At 38.2% G+C, this 23,288-nt stretch overlaps 1 protein-coding gene across 1 annotated transcript in view; it reads left to right on the top strand.

The window, feature by feature from the left end:
- The window catches only part of LOC308643332 (uncharacterized protein), a gene marked incomplete at its 3' end in the record, with an annotated part of 608,590 nt that overhangs the window by 267,461 nt on the left and 317,841 nt on the right, over nt 1-23,288 (top strand). Inside the window, exon 2 of the mRNA XM_081283228.1 lies at nt 9,904-9,972. Within this exon, the coding sequence (XP_081139354.1) occupies nt 9,904-9,972 (69 nt within the window). The remainder of the gene's footprint in view (nt 1-9,903; nt 9,973-23,288) is intronic.

The raw sequence follows: 23,288 nt of genomic DNA, 5'->3' as shown, positions 1-23,288 counted from the left end.
TAAGTGAAAGGAGGTCTGACTATCCTGAGGATTCTATGGCTTGAAGGAAAAAAAGGAGTTGAATCCTGGATTAGAGGCAGCCCCCTTCTGGGAAATGGAGTTCTAGTCGACCTGCGGCAGCTCCTTCTGTATGGCATCATTTATAAGAAAATACTTTGAAGATACATAATGTAATATATGAATATAGGAAGACTCATATTTTCACAGAAGATTTGACTTTAGTTCAACCTTCCCAATTTATAGATGAGCAGAAATGGCCTGATTAATGCCATGTAATTAGTCTCAGATCCAGGAGGGAAAAAAAAGGATTCTTCCTAGATTTATTTCCTTAAACCTTATGAGGCAATCAGTCCTCAGAAAGGCCTCTAATCCCTGCCTCTTGGAATTCACATCCTGTTTGGACCCTTCCCACCTTGTGACATGATTGCTCTTTTTGGCCAATAATCACTGGTAATCATTGGTGATGAATAAGAAAATTTAAGATTTCTTTGTTTAAAAGAACTCTGCCAATGCCTGACCATTGCTATTTGTGTCTTACAAGTTTGGGAAACACTGTACGAGAAAATCTTCTATTAATTAGACCAGTGAAACCTACTCTTAGGTTGAGGTTATAGATATACTAATACCTTTTCTGGAGGTGATAACCCTATCTGTAACTTCCTAATGTGATGGTTTGCATAGTGTAAGTCTCAAAAGTAGTACTTACTCTGTGATGGGAGTATGGAAAGGTTGAGGACCTGGGAAAACATGTCAAGCAATTGATCAGTCTTCTATTAAAAAAATAAAAAATAAAACCCCAAACCAAACACTTTTTAGACTTCAAACCTTTGTGCAATCATATGTAATAAAATCAAGAAGTCGAGTTTGTCTTAAAGTGTTCATGGACCCTCCACTTTCCAAACCGGTTCCCTGAGGAGTTAGGATCAAATTATTTAGTCAGGCTGATATACACTGCAAGTTAGAGAAATCATTATTTCCTCAGGGCCGCTCTAAGACTACTTTCTGAGATGTTAATAGATATTCAAAAGTTCAGTTGAGGGAGCAGGAGAGACAGACAAAAATTAAGTAAACAGGTGATTTAGACAGATAACATTGGGACACTGAGTTGAACAAATTGGCCCTGGCTATTTTAGTAGGTGCATGCAGAAAACCACTCTGTACCAGTAAGCCTCCAAGAGCCTTGAAGGCCATCTGTGGAACAGTAATTCTCAGGTTTTTTTTTTTTTTATATGCTAAAATATCCAGTGATTCTTCCAGAGAAGGATCAGAGCAGTGTCCTACTTTCCTTGCACCTTAACATTCCACTGAGAGAAAAGGACAGCAAAGCTGGTGAACCAAACCTGGCCCAAGACAGGTCTTCCAAAGTTGTTTTAAAGGTGTAGAGCCACACCTGTTTACCGTCGCCTGTGGCTACTTTTTCTTGGTACAGTGGCTCACTTGAGAAGTTGGGAAAGAGAATCCATGGTTTACAAAGTCTAAACTATTAACTGTGTCCCATATAGAAAAGGTTGAGTGAGGCCTGGGATGGAGCCATTATTCAGTAGCTCATTCTGTGGGCTCAATTTCTGTGTAACACCGTTTGGGAACACTGAATCAGCTCAAGCTCTCCAAATGGGTCTGTGTGTGCCTCACCTCCACATACTCCCTTAGAAGCAGAACCCCCTCACTGTCCTGTTTTGTAACTGGTAGAGGAGGATGTCTATTTCTCTAAGACATGGAGAGTGGCAGATTGAGCCCAGTAGCTAAAGTGAATCAGTGCATTTCTGTAAGATGCAGCAAGATCAAGTTGAGTTACAGAGAGAGCCGCATGATAAGAGGAAGCTTATCATTTATTTACTGAGCATCCTGTTTGCTGTTTTTAGTCTTGTGCAGGAAGAGAGCTGGAGGTTACCTCGTGCCCAGGTCTTCAGGGACTTAGGTTCTGTCTCCTTGAAGAAAGTGACTGCAAGACATGTTAAATAACAATGTGAAAATCCAGGGACTTAATTTTTAAAAAGGACTTAAAGGTGGAAAGAGAAGTCCTGAAAGTCCTGTTTTCCATGATTCAGAATAATGTTTTCCTCTCCCTCAGGTATGATTCACAAGATACAGTTTGCATTCTTTAGACCTTTTTCTTGTATCATGGTAAGGTAAGAGGTGAATAGCTTTGTCTGGTAATAAGGTACTTTAGTTATCTATTGTTGTGTAAATCAAATGACCCCCATATTTAGCAACTTCACATTTATTATCTTACTCCATTTCTAAGGATATGGATTATGCAAGCACATTGGCTGGGTTGTTCTGGTTCAGGGCCTCTCCTTAAGCTCTAGTCAAGTCATTCACCAGGATGACAGTCTTTGAAGATTTGCCTGGGGCTCAAGTTTCTGTTTTCATGTTCACTGGCTTGACCTGGAACAAGAAACTTTAAGTTCTTCACCATGTGGAACTCCCCTAGAGGGACTTGTAGCTTTTTCTCAGAATGATTCAAGAGTGAGAGAGCACAGCAAAGGTCTATTATAACCTCATCCTTTTATAACCTAACCTTGGAAGTGACATGCCATCCTTTCCACTCCATTCTATTGGTCAAACCCACTAATCTTGGGACAGTGTGGGAGGGGATTATACAACAGTGTCAGAAAGCAGAGATTTTTAGTGACCATCTTGGAGCCTGGCTTCTACATTGTAGATACCTACAGCCGTAAGTGTTGGTGGAGAAGCAACCATGCCCTCCTTTCTTCTCCCCGACCAGGACACTCAAAACCCATGCCCAGGGAATTGCCCTAATGTTAACTCTCATATGCAACACCATTGCTATTCCCCTGGAACATCTTTCTGTAAATGATAAAAAAAAAAACACCCTCCTTTAGATAGTTTACTTCCACCAGTAGGAGACTTGCCATATTATATAATGGTGTTATAGCAAGATACTTTGCCACTTTGGCTAGAAAGTGATGTAATATACCAATGCTTATTTGTTTTAATTTTGTGCACGACTTCCTCATTCAGTGCACAATCCATATAGGTTACATATACTGTGGTCTTCAGTATTAGGAGTCTAGTCATGTAATTATACATTTAAAATGGCTAAATATATTGGCTACCGCATCTTGACTGTGGGGTTTTAAGAATCTCTCAAACAGATTTAATTTCTCCTTTTCAGTGTTCCCCAACACTAACTCTTGTATTATAGCTATTGTATACTATTCCTTGTAACAGAATTTGTTATATATTAACTTCCTCAGTGGACTGTCAATTTTTGAGGGTAGGAACTTCATTTGCTCACTCACTCACTCATTTATCTCATGTGTTCTGAGTCACTTCTTTGTGCATGATGGTAAAAGTAATGGTTAACAAAGAAAAGTGGTAAGAAAGACACTGCGCTGGTATTTATGTTCTAGTGTAAAGCAGCGTGAAACAAATACATGAACAAGGAAATTCCAGATAGCCATGGGTACTGTGAAGAAATTACAATAGGGTAAACGGATAAAAACTGACAGAGTGGGCTTATACATGGTTCTTTGGGGAAAGGGGGAAGAGGAAGGAGAAGGGAAAACTTCTTAGAGGAGAATTTCATCTATCTTTTATAACCCCTGTTACTAATAGAGTGCCTTTCACATACTACATAGGGAACAAGAATGGTTGTAAAGTTCAGGGAAACAAAGGTCAAAGAACTAGCAAGTGAAAAACCCCTGGGTGTACCATTTTGATTTCAGAAATTACGTACTATTATTTTAACTCTGAGAGGAAGATGGAGTCTTTGTTATTCCACATCTGCTTTTTGTAAGCAAAGCACAAAGGCTTGGTTAGGTCTCCTTAAATGAGATTCATTTATTTCTCCTCCCTCACTGGAAAATAAATAAAACCATGAGGCAAAGCCTATTGAATATAGTTACTGAATCAATCTTCAGTGCTTAATTGTATTGAGAATTTTCCCTTTTGTTATTTTGCACTGAGGCTAGCTCAGATTTATTTTACGTTTTGTATTGGAATGAGGACACAATGAGTAACTTGTCCAAGATCAGATTGCACAACTTCAGAGGGAGGAGGAGTGGTGATTTTGGAAGTGGTCTAGAGGAGCTCATTGAAATGATGGAAAGCTTGGAAAGTGGGGCCCAGGGAAAAAGGTTAAAAAACAAAACAAAACAAATGAGTTGATTTAATCAAGAAAAAAAAAACACCAAAGGATGGTTACTATTAAAAAGATATGGAGAATATGGAATATGTGAGCTTCTTGCCATATACTTTAATGATCTGGGGATTTATTGAAACTGGAGAGATTTGGCTCCACTTTTACATAACATTCCTTTACCAATTGTTAGGAGTCTCTGTGGCATTAGGAATTTGTTAGAACTCCTTTCCTGAGTGAACTAGATCCAGACTTATTGGTTTCCATTATTGAATTCAATAACTTTTTATTAGAATAAAGGCAATTAGAGCATGATTGTGTTTATACCAGGACAGAGTAAAGGTTATTTCTTATGTATCGTGGATACCAGTAGCATAGACCCTCAGGAAATTCTGAATCAACGTCGTTTCTAGCTCCATACCTTGTGTATTGAAAATGCCACTGCTGTCTAGGTCATTTGCTTTGCTGGTCTTCTTGCATGATTCACTTCTTTGGAGTTGGAAACCTGTTTTTTTTTTTTTCCAGCTAAAATTAAAATTCCAAAACTTAGTTCTGCCATCCAGAGTTCAGTCTGTCTGAGCAACCCATGTTGGTTCCTGAATCATATTTGTCAATGACTTTCTTGTGCTAAGATGTGAAATGCAGATGTCGGATTGGCAACCTCTAACACGGTTTATTGGTTTTTCGTTTTTCTTTCTTCAAACACGTTCAAGGCTTAATACAGCAATACCAGGAAAAAATTCTGGTTACAGAAAAATGTACAGGCTCCTAAAATTTCTTATCTTATGGTGATGGGCAATTTAGACTTGAAGGAAGCTGGCCAGGTACAGGAGAGTTGTGGGATGGAGCCTAGCGGCTGCCTAGTTGGCATCATTCTTTAACACTAAACTGCCATTGCATTGGGTCTGTTTTCCAGGTTCCTATGTAGCACTTCTTCTTTTTCCTTTGTTTAAAGGAACATTCTGTTAAAGAGGAATACGCCAAATAGCATGCTTTTGTCACCCAAATGTTCTATATTATCTTCCTCCTGGGTTCCCTTCTCTGTCGCATAAGTAACCTGGATTTTCCATAAGCCCCACCTGCCCGTGGAGGGAGAGAGAAAATGCAAAGTAGGGTAAATATTTTGGTCTCCATATTTCTTTGAAACTTCTAGCTTCTGCCTGCTTCTGTAGATCACCTAGTTCTTTCAAAGCGACCTCACAGCATTCCTGACTCTTTTCAGTGGGTACATCATGAACTTCAACTTCAAAGGGGTTTCTACCATTTTCATTATTCCTTGCCCTGGCTGCTTTTTGCCATTTATATTTTTTTAATGAAACCATATGGAGGAACTCCCCAGGTTAATTTTTTGAAGTCTGGGTCAATGACACTACACTTCCTAAGAAATTACAGAAGACTTTGGAGCTCTTAAGTCCTACCGATTTTTTATAGGTACTGGTTCTCAATTCCTTAATCACCAATGTCCCTAATTTGTCTCCTGATCAGACTTGCCAGAGGTGAATAGGGTTAAGTTTACTGAAGCTATTAATTAATTCGTTTGAAGTTTACTTGGAAATTACTGTATTTCAAGCACAGACTGGCCTGGTTAGATGATGAATAAGGCCCAGCCCCACTTTGCTCCCACCACCCACCACGACTATAAATATAGAGTCTATGAGGGGGTGATATTTAGAAGACCATCTCAAGACAGTGGAGTAAGAATTTTGGTAAGGGGCAAGTGTGGATGGGTTAGAAGCAGATCAGGAGGGCAATGGTCTTTCTTGGTATTCAGAGTTTTCCAAGGAGAAAGTGGGTTTGTAAACTAAAGATTTTTTTCAGCCATTTAATTGACATGTGGTTCAAGGTTCAATCTTTATTGTCAGTTAAAAATTAGACTCTTTCTTCCTTAGGTAACTTCCTATAGTTTCCAGAAGCATTTTCCTGGAGTTTGAGCGTTCATTCTATCTACTTAGAGAAAACTTACTTCAATGACTATATGTGGCTGTAGAAGGGTGTGCAGGGATTATTCAGGAAATTTTCTTGGCTTCTAAAATTTCCTGTGAATAAATTTTAAAAAAATCTCTTAAAATGCAAATCACTGGATCCCACTCCCAGAAATTTGTAAATTCCTGAGGTCAGAAAATTTGCATTTTAAACAAGCATCCCTCATTATTCAAATCTGGATACTGCCTCATTATTCAAATCTGGATACTGCCCTTTAACTACTGGTTGCTAGGGACACTAGTAGGAGGAAAATGAGAATATGAACAATTACTTAGCTGGTTTGTCAGGTACGTTTATTTTCATGCAAGCTGAAATCCAGACTATACATATGGCTAGTCCTTTCCAAAAAAAAAAAAAAAAAAAAAAAAAAAAAAAAAAAAAAAAAAACACATAAAGGAAACTCGACCAGATTTTGGGATCTGAGTTTGATTTTTACTATAGCCATATCCACTGGGCAATTCTGAACTTTGTCATATCTTGTCTTTCCCTTGTAATAGATGTTGACCAGTTGTTTTGTTGTTTAAGTCTGACTTTTCACATTTATCCTTAGCACTAGAAAGGACATGAATGGGTGAATCACAATAGACTGCAATTACCATTATAAAGTTAATTATACTTTTGTCAATGCTGAAATGTGTGTGACCTTTTGTTAAAAGTTAAGCGAAGCGTGGGCATGGGAATATTGTGACACTTATCAAGAAAGGATAGGTGTTCATTTCACATTGAGTTATCATTGCATTCAAATCCATAATGCCCGTCTTCTTCCCTTCCTACTGTGAGGTTCCTTATTGACTTGGATTGTGTGTTGCAAGCCTCAGGTCTTCCTTTAAAATGTGCTTTGCATATCAGCCATAATTTTATTTTCATATTAAAAAACACACCAAACTTTGTTTTTCTGATCATAAAGATAAAATTTATTATTGCAGTTTCAGAAACCCATATTGTGGCATTAAACAAAGATGAGTTATATTCCAAAAACATGGTGCCTCAAATATTAGTCTGATGGTAAATTCCAAAGTATTGTGATTTAGAGGGATTTGCTGCTATAGGGACTCTCTGCTAAAGCCCAAATCATCAGGCTAGGAAACCAGTTGACAGCTCCTTCCTAAACAAAGCAGAGAAGTTGGAATCTATTGACATATTCAGGCAAGGGTGTATTTTGAATTATTAATATTTTTGAATTATTTCAGGTTTAAAATGTTTCTTTGGTATTTTTAAAAACATAATATTGGAAGGAATCCAATCTTCTCGTGGACATTGTATTGCCACACTATCATCAATAATCATTTATGCACTTCACAAGTGTAGAATCACTAAATTGTATAGATTGGGGCTGGATTAATTAACATGGAGGCCATCTAATTTAACCTTGTTTCACAATTAGGAAAATGAATATCAGAGGAGGTCATGATTATTCAGTAGTGGAGTCTGGATATATTTGAAGTTCATTTCTGTTTCTTGTCAATGAGGAGATATGGTTCAGCTTTTGGTTTAACATCTAGCTGTTTTCTTGCTAGCTCACCCGTCATTCAAGCTGAGACCCAAAATGCTGCATTTACACTTTGCTCTAGGGTCCAACTCCATCAACCTCAGGAACTGGGAAGACATGGGAGCTGAACCCAGCTCTGCCTCCTCAGATGGCCAGATGCTAGAAAGAAGTTGAATTGAGCTGACGGAGCACAGCATTTAGCCAGTATGCCATCCTCTCTGTGGCAGAGATTCAGGAAAGCTGTCAGAATCAGCGAAAGCCAACACAGAATTACACAGGGACCCTGAAAGGCAGATGCAATGTGTGGTGGTGAATTCAGGAGTTGACCGTATTACATTGCCATGCTGATCATTTTCCAAATGCCCCAATCCCTTGCACATCTTCACGCCTCTGTCATTCTGTTCTCTCCTCCTATAGCACCCATAGCTTCTGATGAATTAAATTCTGATAATTTGACTTTTCATTTGAATGAGATAGCAGAGTCTATCATTACACTCTGCAAGTAGCAGGAAAATGTGATTCCGGTGAATGGCATAAGAAGGATTCAGGAAAAAAAAAATAGCAGCCTGAAGCTTTGCTTCATCTGCTTAACAAGATCAAAATAGGCATCTCTGCTCTCCTCTGGTCTTTTCCTCATGGTCACAAAAATATTGTTCCAGCTCCAGAGAGCTTGTCTGTATGTAGAGTGGAAGAAAGGTGGTGGAAAGGTACAAGCCTCTTTTGCCCTTTGACTAGGAAAACAATCTTCCCTCAAAAGTATCAGAGTCATGCTCCACTGACCAGAGTCATGCTCCCTGTCCATTCCTGGAGGGGAAGAATTCTGGGAAAGTATGGAGCTTTCTTGTGGTAGATGCAAAGAAAATGGGAATGGTTTTGGATGAGTTTATTTATAACAGGATTGCAGCACTTCTTAAGCCTAGGGACTTAATGGCAATGATGTGGTCAGGTCTTTCTAAGATGTAGGATCTCTTTATAACAAGACTGACTGACTCTCAAAGGATCTCATTTTTTAACTTGAATATTCCTATGCCAGTTTTGTTTCAAGTAGAAACTTCTAAAAATATGATTTATTTTCTGTTTGTTGAAGTAATGCGTTATGTATGCGTAGCACTTTACTGTATCAAGTGCTTCATAATGTCATTTTGATCCTCACAGAAATTCATAATATAGAAGTGACTATCCCAGCATTATAGAAGAGAGAGCTGAGTTAGGGAGGTGGGTTCAAAGAGCTCATACAAACTGAGACTTGAGCCAGGCAGGTGGCACACTCCTGTCATCCTAGTGACTTGGGAGGCTGAGACAGGAGGATCCAGAGTTCAAAGACAGCCTCAGCAACTTAGCAAGATCTCAAGCAACTTAGTGAGATTCTTTCTCTAATTTGAAAACAAAAACCAAAAGAAAGCCAGGCCCAGTGGCACACACTTATAATCCCAGGAGTTGGGAGGCCGAGGAAGGAGGACCATGGGTTCAGAGCCAGCCTCAGCAAAATCAAGACACTAAGCAACTCAGTGAAACTGTTTTAGTCAGCTTTTTGCTGCTGTGCCTAAAAGACCCAAGCAGCACAAGAGTAGAAGAGGAAAATGTATTGGGGGACTCATGGATTCAGAACTCAGTCCAAGGATAGTTGGTTCCATTCCTCGGGGCTCAAGGTGAGGCAGGACATCATGGTGGAAGAGTGTAGGGAAGGGAAATGGTGATCAGGAAGCAGAGGGAGTGAGCGAAGAGCGACAGAGAGAGAGAGAGAGAGAGAGAGAGAGAAAGTCTCCACTTGCCAGATACAAAATGCAAATGCATACCCCAAAGCCACGTCCCCAATGAACCACTTCCTCTAGCCACACCCCACCTGCCTCCAGTCATCACCCAGTTAATCCCATCAGAGATTATTTCACTGATTAGGTGAAGGCTATGACCCAATCATTTCTCCTCCAAACCTCCTTGCATTGTCTCACACCACATGAACTTTTGGAGGACACCTCACATCCAAACCATATCAAAGACCCTATCTCTAAATAAAATACAAAATAGGGCTGGGGATGTGGCTCAGTGATCGATGCCCCTGGTACCCACCCCCAAACCAAACAAACAAAAAAACCTGGGACTTGAATCTAGATAGATTTGCTATATCATCCTCACGTGTCTTTATCCTCGTATGTGCCGTGGACAATAGGTTTTAAGACACGTGAAACAGGTTAAGTTCAGACTGAGTCTACATGGGTTAAATTTTGGAACCGTAGGCATTGAATAAATAGTTTGTTTAGAGAAATATAAAGTGTCTTCTGTTTGGGTGACAGCATGAAAATCTTTTTTTTTTCCTCCCCTTTCTCAGAGATCCTCAGCCAGCAAGTCTCTTGGAGCTCCTTCCTACGGCAGATGGTCCAGTTCACAGCCACATCAGGTAATATGCTCTTTTTAAGAACCTCCCCGTACTTGTTTTCCTGGAAGTGTGTGCTTGAACTTGCAATTGCTTTTTTACCCGGCGACTGTGAGAGCTACCAGGTTCTTGTCTACTCTCTCCATAAACCATAAACGTGGCCCCTCTTGATAAGGGGTTGTGCAATTCACTGTGTCAATTACTTTCCTCCACCTCAATTGGATTCTGGGCTTGTGAGGAGGACAGTGAGAGGAAAGTAAGGAGTTTGGAAAGGCTGAAGTGCCCCTTCCAAAGCCCTCCTGGGTGGATAACAAAGAAAAATCATCAATTTCGCCATTATTGGAAATTAAGTTTGCTTTATTTTCCCTCAATGAACAATGTCCTCTCTGTATCTTTTATTCCAGGAAATTGTGTACACACCCACATATATGTGCCTTCACATGTATGGTACATGGTCTCTCTGCAAGTTGATACATGAATATATTTGGAAAAGGTACTAATATTTCCAAGGATTGCTTTTGTGCTTAGTTTTTAGTGTGATTAACAACCCCTGTTGAGGTTGATAAATAGAGAGCATTATGTGCTTTTTTTTTTAGGTAAAGTTAAGCTAATCTTGGTGTGTTATCTATGTGTATTAAAAAAACAGGGTGTTTTCTGTTGGTGGGCAGGTTTTACAGGTGACAACACTGTGACATGCGTGGTCACTTCTTCCAATTCTTGAAGCTTCATGTAGTTGGAACACTGGCTTTGTACTATCCCCTGGGGAGGACAAATGTTTGCATCACCTACTACTAGTTATGAGATCAAGAAGAAATGAACTCCCACGTGTCCTTTGAGTTCTTGATTCAATTTCCTTCTCAGACTTTTCAGGTCACCTCAGGTTCTGCAGTGATTTTGAAGACAAGCACGTTATCAATACTTTATATTCACACCCCCCCTTCCATTTTATGGACTTTCTATGAAATAGAGTATGGGTGCTAATTTACTCCAACTTCACCATAACAGGAGAACTTTTGGTGTGCTCATTTTTACCTTTTGTTTTTCAATGACAAATTGATATTTTCAGTAAATAAAATTAATAAGAAAAAAGAAATTATTGCATGATGCAGTATTGTATCACAGTGCCTATTTCTTACCTTGAATGGGTTGATGAAACTTGAAGTGAAGGTGATGGCTCTGCCCCCGCTGGCATTGGTTTTGTGAGGATGCTGTACCACCTGCTAACTTTGGAAGGACATATTGCTTCATGCATTGGAGCTGAGCAAGGGGGCAGATGAAAGGGGCAGATGTCAGAAAACATAGGTTGCTTTGCATATCTAGGTTCCATTTATTTCTTACCAAGTAGCCTTAGCCAGAAGGTGCACAGTGGGTTAGGAATATTTCTGAGCCCGTTCTGAGGCTTTCTAGGGCCAGAGTTGAACAAGTCACACCTCACCTCTCTGCTCTCACCCTGAAAAAGTCTTTTGGGGTGTTCTAATCTAATCTTTAGTCTAAGGCAAGAGAGACATAGAGATTGAAATTGCTTATGATTATATGAATTTAGTTGTTCTAAGAGTCTAAGAGTTTCCTAGAACTCATTCCGTTTTACAAGTCAGTAAGATCCTTCTGGATCTTTTGGGGAAACTTCCCAGTGAGATAATCCAATGTTTCTTTTCTGCAAGTCTGTGCTGATCTTGGAAAACTGTGCATGTGAGACAATGAAATAAGGAGTGAAGACAGAGAATTTGGGGGCAGTCCTTCTAATGAGAATATATCCTTTTAGTTTTCTGTTGTTAAAATGACCATTACAGGGGCTGGGGCTGTAGCTCAGTGTTAGAGCACTTGCCTCACATGTGTGAGGCACTGGGTTTGATCCTTAGCACCACATAAAAATAAATAGATTTTTTTTTAGACAAAGAAAATCTGAAAAATGTTCTTTAAAAAAATGACCATTATATTACGAAGCCATGGAATTTTTAGATGGCATTTGTCTAGTTTTTAATATCTGAGGCCAGTTAAAATAGTGGCTGTCCTATAAATATTTCCCAATTTTTATCTTTGAATATTTATGGTCTATGAAATTCAAGAGTGGATGAGGTATCAAAAATTGGTTTCAGAAAAAAAAAGGAGGTTTTGCCCCGGCATGGTGGCACACACCTGTAATCCTAGCAGTTTGGGAGGCTAAGATAGGAGAATCGTGAGTTCAAAGCCGGCTTCAGCAATGGCAAGGCACTATGCAACTCAGTGAAACCCTGTCTGTAATAAAGTACAAAATTGGGCTGGGGATGTGGCTCAGTGGTTGAATGCCCCTGAGTTCAATCCCTGGTATCCCCCTCATAAAATGGGTTTCATTTTTACGTGTCACATATAGGAAGAAATGTGCTTCTATGCCATGGATGGGGGGACTTTCAACTTAAGAGGTGCCTTTTTAATTGAGGGACATAACTGAGTGGCATTTCAAAATAGTACTCTGGTTAAAACTAATATTGGTGTTATTTCTTTTTGGATTGAAAGTTCCCTTTAATGATAAGTGGAAGGAATTGACCATTGTGGGTGAGACTAGGTGTTTGTTCCTTTTCTTGTAGATCCACTCCAGGCTCTCTTGCTGACCAATTTCCAAGTAGGTTGTTTCAATGGAAAAATTGGTGGCAATTAGGAAGGAAATAGACAGGGAAAGCCTAGGATATTCCTCATCCTCTCTGTCTGCTTGGGGAAATTTCTTTATAGGGTCTGAGCATCTGGGTGGATTAGCTCCTAAGAGGCAGCCCTGTAACCTCTGTGGCCTCTGACTACAATATCTTTGTCTGTTGAGCCCCCAGAAAAGAAAATGGATAACTTTACCCTTCCCTGTTAACTTGTTAGCTCTTTCAAACCCTTGTAACTAGTTTTCTATATTAAATTCCTTCTCTTGCATTGCCTGATATGGACTTTTGTTTTTTCCTACAAGTTGGTCCAACTGTTTTTGAACGAATACATCTATCATAGCATTATGTGCTTCATTCTTTTGTTCTAATAGTGGCATTTTATTTTCTACATGTTATGTGACTATTTAAAGGATCACTAGCCTTACAGTTGCTGAAAACTCTGAGATTTATTCTCCTGAGATGGCCTGGTGGGTGGTAATCCTTTTACAACCCTGTCCCACACAGAATAATTATTCCTCTTCTTTGTTACTCATGTGCTAATCCTTCCCTTTTAAATTTGTGTTTTTGCAAAAACCTTTGTCTTTTGTGTTTGCAATATAATAGGCTTATCAGCTTCAGTCTTTGAAAATACCTACACAGATTCTCAGCCTGAGGTTGAAAGTACAACTGCTATGTCTATTCCAGTTCCCATGTCTTCCTCTGATTTTTGGCATCAGCAAAAATATTATATATATATATATATATATATATATATATATATATATGTGTGTGTGTGTGTGTGTGTGTGTGTGTGTGTGTGTGTGTGTGTGTATAAATTTTTTAAATTGAGTTGTAGGTTTATATTCACTAGAGTCCAAGTTGGCAAGTGGGTCTTACATTTTTTGTTTTCATTACTTGTAAACCTGAGATAGACACAAACATAGATAAAGTAATAAGTAAATCAGTACACAGGTGAATACTTGCCTGTTATGGAAGTGTACTCCTATAAGAATTAAATAATCACTGTTCCTTCTCAATCATTGTCACCACTGCTAGCAGTTATTGAGCATTTATGTGGTGTCTGCTAATTTCTTCATGTGCAATATCTTATTTAGTCCTCTCAGTATCTCCTGGATAAAGATGTCATACTTTCACAGATGAAAGAACGAACAACCTGAACATTTAGTTGACTTGTCCAATGACACAAGGTTAGTTCTGTCAGATTCCAGTGCCCTGATTCCTTACCGTATCTGTAAAGATTTTAGGGGAAACTCATTGAAAATAATTTTAACCAATAGTTATATTTTGAACTGACCAGAATATAACAGTTTTGGCCTTTAGATACTTGTTCTATTTTAAAATTATATTTGTATGATTTTCTTTGTTGGAAAAGGGCTCATGGATTTTATTATAGGTCAGTCTAGTTGCAAAAGGACAAATTGCAAAGTGTAGACTTTAATATAGTTATTAATATGTTTTTCTTTTGAAAGGAATCATCTTGTGCTTAATTTGGAATAATTTGAAAACACACTTGTAAGAAAACGGTTTTTCTTCTCATTGCATTGTAAGTAATGTAGTATAAAGTTTTATAAGCTTATGAATATCTATTCCAAATAAAAGAGTCATTAGAAATAAATGAAACAGACAAGTGAGAGTGGTGATTAGCTGGCTGATATCTTCATATTTGAAATGCACAATGATAAACTAAAATGTGATAGGTTTTCTATGCATGTTATATATTTCCTTTTTAAAAAGTTTCTTACTTCTCTCCATATCCTCCCTCTCATATTCAGAAAATTTCTTATGAATATTAATTTATCACTTCATGCTTTATAAATTGAAAAATTTTCCTTTGAAAAATGGATACCAATCTAAGTCCTGCCTATAATCCCAGTGGCTTGGGAAACTGAGGCAGGAGGATCACAAGTTTAAAGCTACGCTGAAAAATTTAGCAAGGCCCTGAGCAACTTAGCAAGACCCTGTCCCTAATAAAGAAGGGGTGGTTAGCTGGGGATGTGGCTCAGTTATTAGGTGCCTCTGGGTTCAATCCCTGGTATTAAAAAAAATAAATAAAAGGTGAAACTCAGTGAATATTTTTTTAAATGATATAATGTGTTCAGATGTAACAATTGACTCAAGGAATTTCAGATTGTCCAGTAGTGTCTTGTAGTAGCAGAAAACACTGGCAAGACTCAAGGCTTAATTTTTCAGGTATCAGGAAGGATTCATGTTAAATTAGGGAAGCAGAGAACATTTTTTTTTTGTTTTACTATTTTTTTTTTTTGTTTTACTTTCTCTTGCGCAGTAAGAGAAAGCAGGGGAGTGTGTCCCACTATTAAAAAGCTACAATGAGTATTTTTCCTGGATTGTCTCATATATAGTTTTTAGACCTCATACTAGTACTCTTCAAGGAGTAGGGGCTCATGTAGTTTCTGGTGGCTACATGAATGATTGAATGATTTGTATGAAATAGTAACAGAAATAGAATAGAAAATGGAGACTTCAAATCCACATTTATCAGTTTTTTCTTTCCTCAAATTGTTAGTTTCTACAGTCTCTTTACCTGAAGTTAGCATCAAAGCTGATTGTTATGGATCGATTAAGGTACAATTAATTTACTCTTCTTTGGTGAGGGGAAATTCCCATCATTACCTCAAATATTATGGCGCGAGAAGTACAGGTGGACAGAGACCAGGACAGTCCATACTCCGAACCATTGGTCAATCCTGATATTGTGCTTTTATATTATCTATGTTCTACACTGGGGATTAACTTGGCAGCCTTGAGATCTCAATGATGAACCTAAATGTCAAGACTATGTGTATGGTTGCTTGGTTTTGTGGTATCCATGGAGACAAATGTGAACTCCCAGTGTATTTTGGCTCAGGATTCTAAACAAAATTGACCCTCCTTATCTGTAGGGGATTTGTCAAACTATATGCTTATAATTTAAGTAGATAGAAAAAAATATCCAGATCTGTATTTGTATCTGTATGTCTGTAATACTTACTCGCCAATGACCATCAGGAACAGACATGTGTTCAATATCAGGGCTTTTGGTCTTAGTATGTCCCCCAACATTCATACGTTCAAACTTAATTGCCAATGAGATAGTATTAAAGAGCTATGGCATTTGCAAGGTGATTAATAAAGTTATGAAGATTTAGTCCTCATGGATGGGATCAGGACCCTTATAGAATGACTGAGTGAATGGTATCAACCCTTTATATTAATTTCATCCCACTCCCAGAGGGAACAGCAATTAAGTTTCATAATTTCTGATAATTTCTTTACATGTTCTATCTCATTTAACCCTCTCAATGTGGTAATGATATTGAGAGACAGAGATCAGACTCTTACCAGACTCTACCAGACCTGCTAACACCTTGCCAATTTTGGACTTGAATCTTCCATAACTGTGAGAAAATAGAGTTAAGTATTAAGTTACCCAGTCTCTGGTATTTTGTTATAATAACACAAATACACTGGTATAGAAATCAGTACCAAGAAGTGGGACATTGCTATGACAAATATCTGAAAATATGGAAGCAAATTTGGAGCAAGACAGTGAGTAGAGACTAAACTAATTTGGAGGAACAGGCTAGAAAAGACCTCAGGTATTTTGTTACGGCTGCATGAAGACAGCACATCATGGAAAGGAGGGTTTGTGAGTAAGGGGAGGTTATTAGGATGTGTTTGTTATGGGACCTGGTTAGATGATTTTGATGAGAGTTGAGAAAGAGGGGTTCATTGAGGTTTGAGTAATTTTAGGAAGTGAGGGAAGTTCTCTGGTTTGGTATCTTAATAATTTTATCCAGAAGGATAAAGGAGCCAAACTAAAGACATAAGTAGTAAAGAAGCAGTGGTCACTAATGTTACCTGGGTGAGGGGGGATGCTTGGTCCCTTTTGTGATTTAGATAGTGACATTGTTCTTCACTCTGCTTGAACATGATTATGGAGTGGTCTTGTTTTTGTCTGGTTCAATTACAGTCATGAAGTAACTCGTCAGATCTGTCGTTGGTGTTCTGTGAAAAGATTTGTTAAGGAGGTAACTCCAGGTTCTGTACTTTAGACAGCTGTCTTACACACAACTTACATGATTCATATGGTTATATAGAGAGAGAATGGAAGGACTGTGCTGTCTTTCCTCATGCTTGCATTTGTCCTATCATTTGCATCCATATATTTGAGATTCTGACCAGAATCGCAAAGTGGCAATGCCCTTAACTAAAGTTCACATCTAGGTAACATCCCAGCATTATAAAGACAGACAACAAGAGAAATCTGAAGTATAATTTCTTATACATTTGTAAACCCTCTTATTTACAGAGAAGAATAAAACTGGAAAAGCAAATTGGATATAATATGAAACCTCATTTGTAAATGAGACCTTGTAATTTTAAATAAATTCATAGAATATGGAAAATTCGGTCTGATTTTGTCAATTTTTGTCTCCAAAGATTGTACCCTAGTGAACCCTGCCTCCTGGTACTCACAATTCTATGTACTTTCCTCTCTTTGGAGCTCAGCTAGCCCTGTCACTGGCTTTTGATCAGTAGAGCTATCTTATCTATGTAACACCTGCCAGACAGTGACCATCAGGAATAGACATGTGTCCAACCATATTTGGGATTATGGTCTGACACTGCATCAGTTCTGACCCTAGATGCTAAGGGATCTTACAGTTTGGGCCTTGTGCTCATACAGTAATCATTCTAAGAGAAGCTATATGCCAGATGGATTCCCAACTGTCTTAAGAATGCCATGCTCTGTGTGTGGAGGTCCAAGCTAGTGTTGTGGACAGGCCAAGTGGAAGGAGAGCTGACCGGCCAGACCCCAGCTGTTTCAACAATCCCAGGAGAGATGTTGAACATCTGAGTCAAATGGTCTCCAATACCGTTTGACTGCAACCCCATAAAAGACCCCAAGTGAAGGAACTCAACTCAACTCAGCTGGTAGTTGGTTAGGCAGAAATAGAGAACTGAAATTACCTCATCTTCAAATAGATGTTGCTGTTATCCATACTAATGACTAGGAAAGTGTTGGCAGCATAAAGGTCAGCTATGCTGGGTTGAATGACTTGTTCATATCAATCTGCATTGATCATACCTCTTATATGAAAATGAATACTATCTAGTGTTTGAAAAAGAAGTTTTACCCTCCCATCATCTTTTTATTATTCATTTGCTGAACACATATTTTCAGACACATCAATGCCATTTTAAGTCTCATTTAATGTTCACTCAGGTTGAAGGATTCAGAAATCATGTGCTGTACTTTTCTTGCAGTGTTGACTGAAGGAGTGGCTGAGGTATAGTGAAAACAGTAATGCTCATCAATTATTATATTTGGTCCTCTTCATTGCTCCTGGGATTGTAGGACAGTTTTGGCCAATGAAATGCTAATGGAAGGGACATGTCTCTTTTCATCTGATACATTAAGAACCTATCTGTAATTCCCTATTTTTTTTTATTACCTGATAAAACAAACAAACAAACCAGGTGTTCCAGGTAGTGCACTTTCAATATGATGGAATCTCTACTAGTCTGCATCCTTGGTAAATGAGGGGAGCACTCTCCATTGAGAATTCTTCATAGGCAGTTGCATGAGCCAGACAAAAATCTTTGCTGTTCTTAAGCCACTGAGACTGGGGGGTTAATCTGCATCTATATTATAGTATACCCTCTTGGGATGATTACAGCAGGCTTTAATATCCTATAACCTTCATCACAACTACCCCAGGCCATTCAATATCAACTTGCAATCTATATAAAAATACATGATATGATTTTTTGTGTTTTTTGAGCTTTAAGATAGAATTTCTGATTTGATCTCCAAATAGATTTCTACCTGTGAATCAATGCAGGAATTTTGGCATTATTGTATTTATTTGGGTAATTTGAGAACACTTGATATGAAATTATTCTCAGATTTGGTTGTTTTCCATTTTATTTTTGATAGTAATTTGTGGCAAGTTAATAACATAATTTATTAGGTGATTTAAAATGTTTATTCGGTCATTATTGATGAAAACATCTAATATTTTTTTCTTTTAAAAAGTTTTTATGATGGGCCTGGGATTGTAGCTAAGTGGTAGAGTGCTTGCCTGGCATGTGTGAGGCACTGGGTTTAATTCTCAGCACCACATATAAATAGATAAAAAAAAGGTCCACCAACAACAAAAAAATATTTTTAAAAAATGTTTATGATGAAATTTCCAGACTCATGAAAATAAAGAGAATAGTGTAATGAACCCCATGAGCACCTTAACTCAACTACAGCAAATTTCAACTTGTAGGCAATTTTGTTCCAAAGAAGTTTCGACTACCTAAAATTTTATTCTGTTTTGATTATTCTTTATAAATATATAACAATAATATCCTCTTCCCTCACCTCCAAAAATGGATCCAAATTTTCTCGGAACACTTGTATTCCACGTTCAGGATTATTATTTTTTTTCTATCATCTATAGTAGTTTATTTTATTGTTATATATGACAGCAGAATGTATTACAATTCTTATTGCACATATAGAACACAATTTTTCATATCTCTGGTTGTAAACAAAGTATATTCATACCAATTTGTGTCTTCATACATACACTTCATTGGTGGTTCAGTGGTAGAATTCCTTGGCTTTTTAACAGTGAAAATTCTTCACTTAATTTTTACTGGTTTTTGTTTTTATTTTGTTGGTGCTGGAGGCCAACCCCCGGGGTCTTGTGTATGCTAAGCACATGTCCTACCACTATACTACACCCTTAGCCCAATTTTTACTATCTTTTAAACTTTTTAAAATTTGAAGATTCTAGACTTATAAAATAGTTGCAAAAATAGTACAAAGAATTTACCAATACCCTTTTCCAGATTCTCCAAATGTTAACATCTTATATTAACCTCAGGCAACTGTCAAAGTCCAGACTCTAACTTTGGCATAATAATAATATTTTTTTGTGTGTGTGACTCAAAGTACACCATGAAAACATCTTAGATAATGAGAGTAATGACTACATATAGAATCTTACTTATTATTCATGATACTTCTGCCCACTGATTTCAGCATCTGCTGTTGATTCTTGTTGGAAACAGTTTTTGTGATAATACTTTTCCTTTCCACCATTCCTTTAGCATTTGTTGTTTTTTTTTTTTTTATTGGTTGTTCAAAACATTACAAAGCTCTTGACATATCATGTTTCATACATTAGATTCAAGTTGGTTATGAACTCCCAATTTTACCCCATATACAGATTGCAGAATCACATCGGTTACACATCCACAGTTTTACATAATGCCCTATTAGTAACTGTTGTATTCTGCTACCTTTTCTATCCTCTACTATCCCCCCTCCCCTCCCCTCCCATCTTCTCTCTCTACCCCATCTACTGTAATTCATTCCTCTCCTTGTTTATTTTCCCGTTCCCCTCACAACCTCTTACGTGAAATTTTGTATAACAATGAGGGTCTCCCTCCATTACCATGCAATTTCGCTTTTCTCTCCCTTTCCCTCCCACCTAATGTAACTGTTTAATGTTGATCTTTTCTTCCTGCTCTTCCTCCCTGCTCTGTTCTTAGTTGTTCTCATTATATCAAAGAAGACATTTGGTATTTACTTTTTAGGGATTGGCTAGCTTCACTAAGCATAATCTGCTCTAGTGCCATCCATTTCCCTGCAAATTCCATGATTTTGTCATTTTTTTAGTGCTGCATAATATTCCATGGTGTATAAATGCCACATTTTTTTTTTATCCATTCATCTATTGAAGGGCATCTGGGTTCTCCAGTAAGATTGGCAGCCATTATGAAGTCAAACAACAACAAGTGCTGGTGAGGATGTGGGGAAAAGGGTACTCTTGCACATTGCTGGTGGGGCTGCAAACTGGTGCGGCCCATTTGGAAAGCAGTATGGAGATTCCTGGGAAAGCTGGGAATGGAACCACCATTCGACCCAGCTATTGCCCTTCTCGGACTATTCCCTGAGAATAAAAGAGCGTACTACAGGGATACTGCCACATCGATGTTCATAGCAGCACAATTCACAATTGCTAGACTGTGGAACCACGTTCAGGATTATATCTTCCATATTCATAGCTAACTTTCTTCTGTTTGCTAGAATGGCTTATTGATAGGGTGGTCATTCCACTTGATTTGTTCTGGACAGTCTGAAGTCTACACTTTATCATAGGGTAAGTATCAATCAATAGCATACCCTTTCATTCATTCAAAAGTATCCTGATTTGGATGACACATTATGTGGCTACCCTCATTATTGGAAAGTTGGACCTGGGGCTGGGGTTGTAGCTATGTGGTAGAGTGCTTGCCTAGCACATGTGAGGGGGCAGAGGGTTTGACCTTCAGCACCATATAAAATAAATAAATAAATAAATAAATAAATAAATAAATAAATAAATAAATAAATAAAGTTGTAAAAAAATAGAGTCCACAATGTGGATGGATCTCGTTTAAAGGAAAAATAAGGGGGGGAGGGGCATACTATTACTCTACCTAATTCTTCCAAGAGAAAGAAGATATTATTGTCATTCTACTTCTTCCATACCCTAGAGTTGGCTTCAAGACTCAGAGAAGTCTGAATCAATCAAAACCATCAAACTCTTACCCAATATTTATCTCTGTGTGCTTGCAGAGTATTCAGTGTCTAAAGATCACTGGCATCTGAGGACCAGCTATAATAATTTGTTAGACCCCATGTGAAATATTAAAAATTTTGAAAAAAATATCAAGAATTTAAAGATGAAGAGAGTTCAGGCATTGAAGGAAGTGTGAGGTCCTTCCAAAGAGGGCCCTCTATGACAGCAGAGACAGTAGACCTGGGAAGCTGACCATGGGCCTACCATACCTTCTCCCCACTTGCCACAGTCTGCCTACTTCCAAATGCTGACCAATTCTAGGACTGCATTCCTGCTTCAGACCCTCTGGTGTTATCTGCTTGGTCACTTTACTCCTCAATCCCTCAAAGAAGTGAGCCCTAGTCTGTCTAGCTATCCTCATCATCTATTCAGTCCTTTCTTCATATTATGAGTGGCAGAGCCAGAATTTGTACATGGGTGTGCATGGTTTCTGAGTGGAAGATTATAACCTTTCCAGTGTTCTGACTCTTAGCCCTTTATAGCCTACCTGAGTCTTGACAGAGTTCTCTCCCCGGACCAGGAATCCAAGGCATGGGATTTAAGCTTTCAAGAACACATGTCCAAGGAATAGGACACAGTTTTACTCTTCTCCATGTTTTCACTGGTCACCAGGAATTTCTGGCATGCCCATCAACTCAACTGTACCTTCTTACTGTCCATGTCCCTTCTTCCTCATTAGGACTGTGTTTGGTGACTCTGGAAAATGGAATAGGTCAGGAAAACTAAGGGTCTTACTTTACTAGGAATACACCCATCAGTACAAAGGCCCCATTAACAAAGTTAAGTCTGAATGCCTAAGGTACAGAAGCCTCGAAGCTAACAAGGCAATATAAGCCAAGCAATTGTTTTTAGCAACTTTCTGGTTAGTGCAGACAGACTCGGGGATCTCCCCTGGCTGCTGCTGGCCACTGCTGGCTGCTGGCAGAAACAAGAGTGGATCATTGGCTCTGTTGCTGTTCTACAGTGTGATGTCCCCAGTACCACAACTGTGGGCTTCTTAGTGGAGCTTGGTACACCCATTTATCTTTTTCACAACCACAGTGTTAATGACTACGTCTCTTGGAATTCGAAAAATAAGATGTAGGATTTGACCTGGATCAATCTAAAAAGCTGTTAGTTCCATAGTTAAGATAGAGTTTTTATAAGACACATTTTTTTTTAAATAAGGATGTTTGTGTACAAAATCTTTTACAATGGGAGGGAAAGAGGAAAACAGCGAGAGTGATAGGCTTGTCATATTGTATGGGAAAGCCTGGGAATTTCCACCACAATAACAGTTAAGCACTTGGACTCTAAAGACACACACAGCTAGATTCGTATCCCAGTTCTGTTACTAGCTTGATCTTCAGCACACAACGGAATATCTCTATGTTGGGTTCCTTATCTGTAAAGTGGGAAAAATGATTGGACTTGATTTATATGGTACTTGAAAAAACAGTCAGCAACACCTCTAACATTTTAGTTTTCTGTGTAAAGCATGCCATGATGATAGCTAAGCCATTTCTACAATTCGCAGATACATGCTAGCGATGAAATTATACTTCCATGCTTTATGGTTGTAGTTTGAACCATTGCTCATGCCCAGAGAACTAATGCTTCCATATAGACAGTCTGATTTAGACCAGCATTCATCTGTCACCATTCCAGGTTTAGACTGGAGTCAAATTATTAATACAAGTGTAGAGGGCTTCTTTTGACCCATTGGTTAAATTACCTTGACAATTAGTATGAAGATTATATTGGATCTGGTCACTTTTCAGAGTGTCTACAGACTAGCGAACAGCTAGGAAAAACTCAACAATTTTTATCTCTGTAACTGAGATGGGGACCATAAAATTTTTAGCTGTTAAAACAACTTATTGAAATGTAGTTAATGATCAGGATTGTCTACAAAAAAAAGCCCCCATATTTAGCCCTCTGAGAACTCACACTTCTTTCAATGGCCAGTATGAACATTATAATTGTTACAAAGTCTAACTTATGTAAAAAATAAATTTAAAGTAAATCTATATTTCATACTAAACAGCATTTTAATGAACAAGTGAAATAATTTTTCATAACTTTGTTTTTGAAATCATTTGAATACAAGAGC

Source organism: Spermophilus citellus, assembly GCF_964194105.1.
Source record: "Spermophilus citellus genome assembly, chromosome: 3".
Lineage (NCBI taxonomy): Eukaryota > Metazoa > Chordata > Mammalia > Rodentia > Sciuridae > Spermophilus > Spermophilus citellus.
Note: the sequence above shows the minus strand (reverse complement) of the source record. Positions and strands in the feature narration are given on the sequence as shown.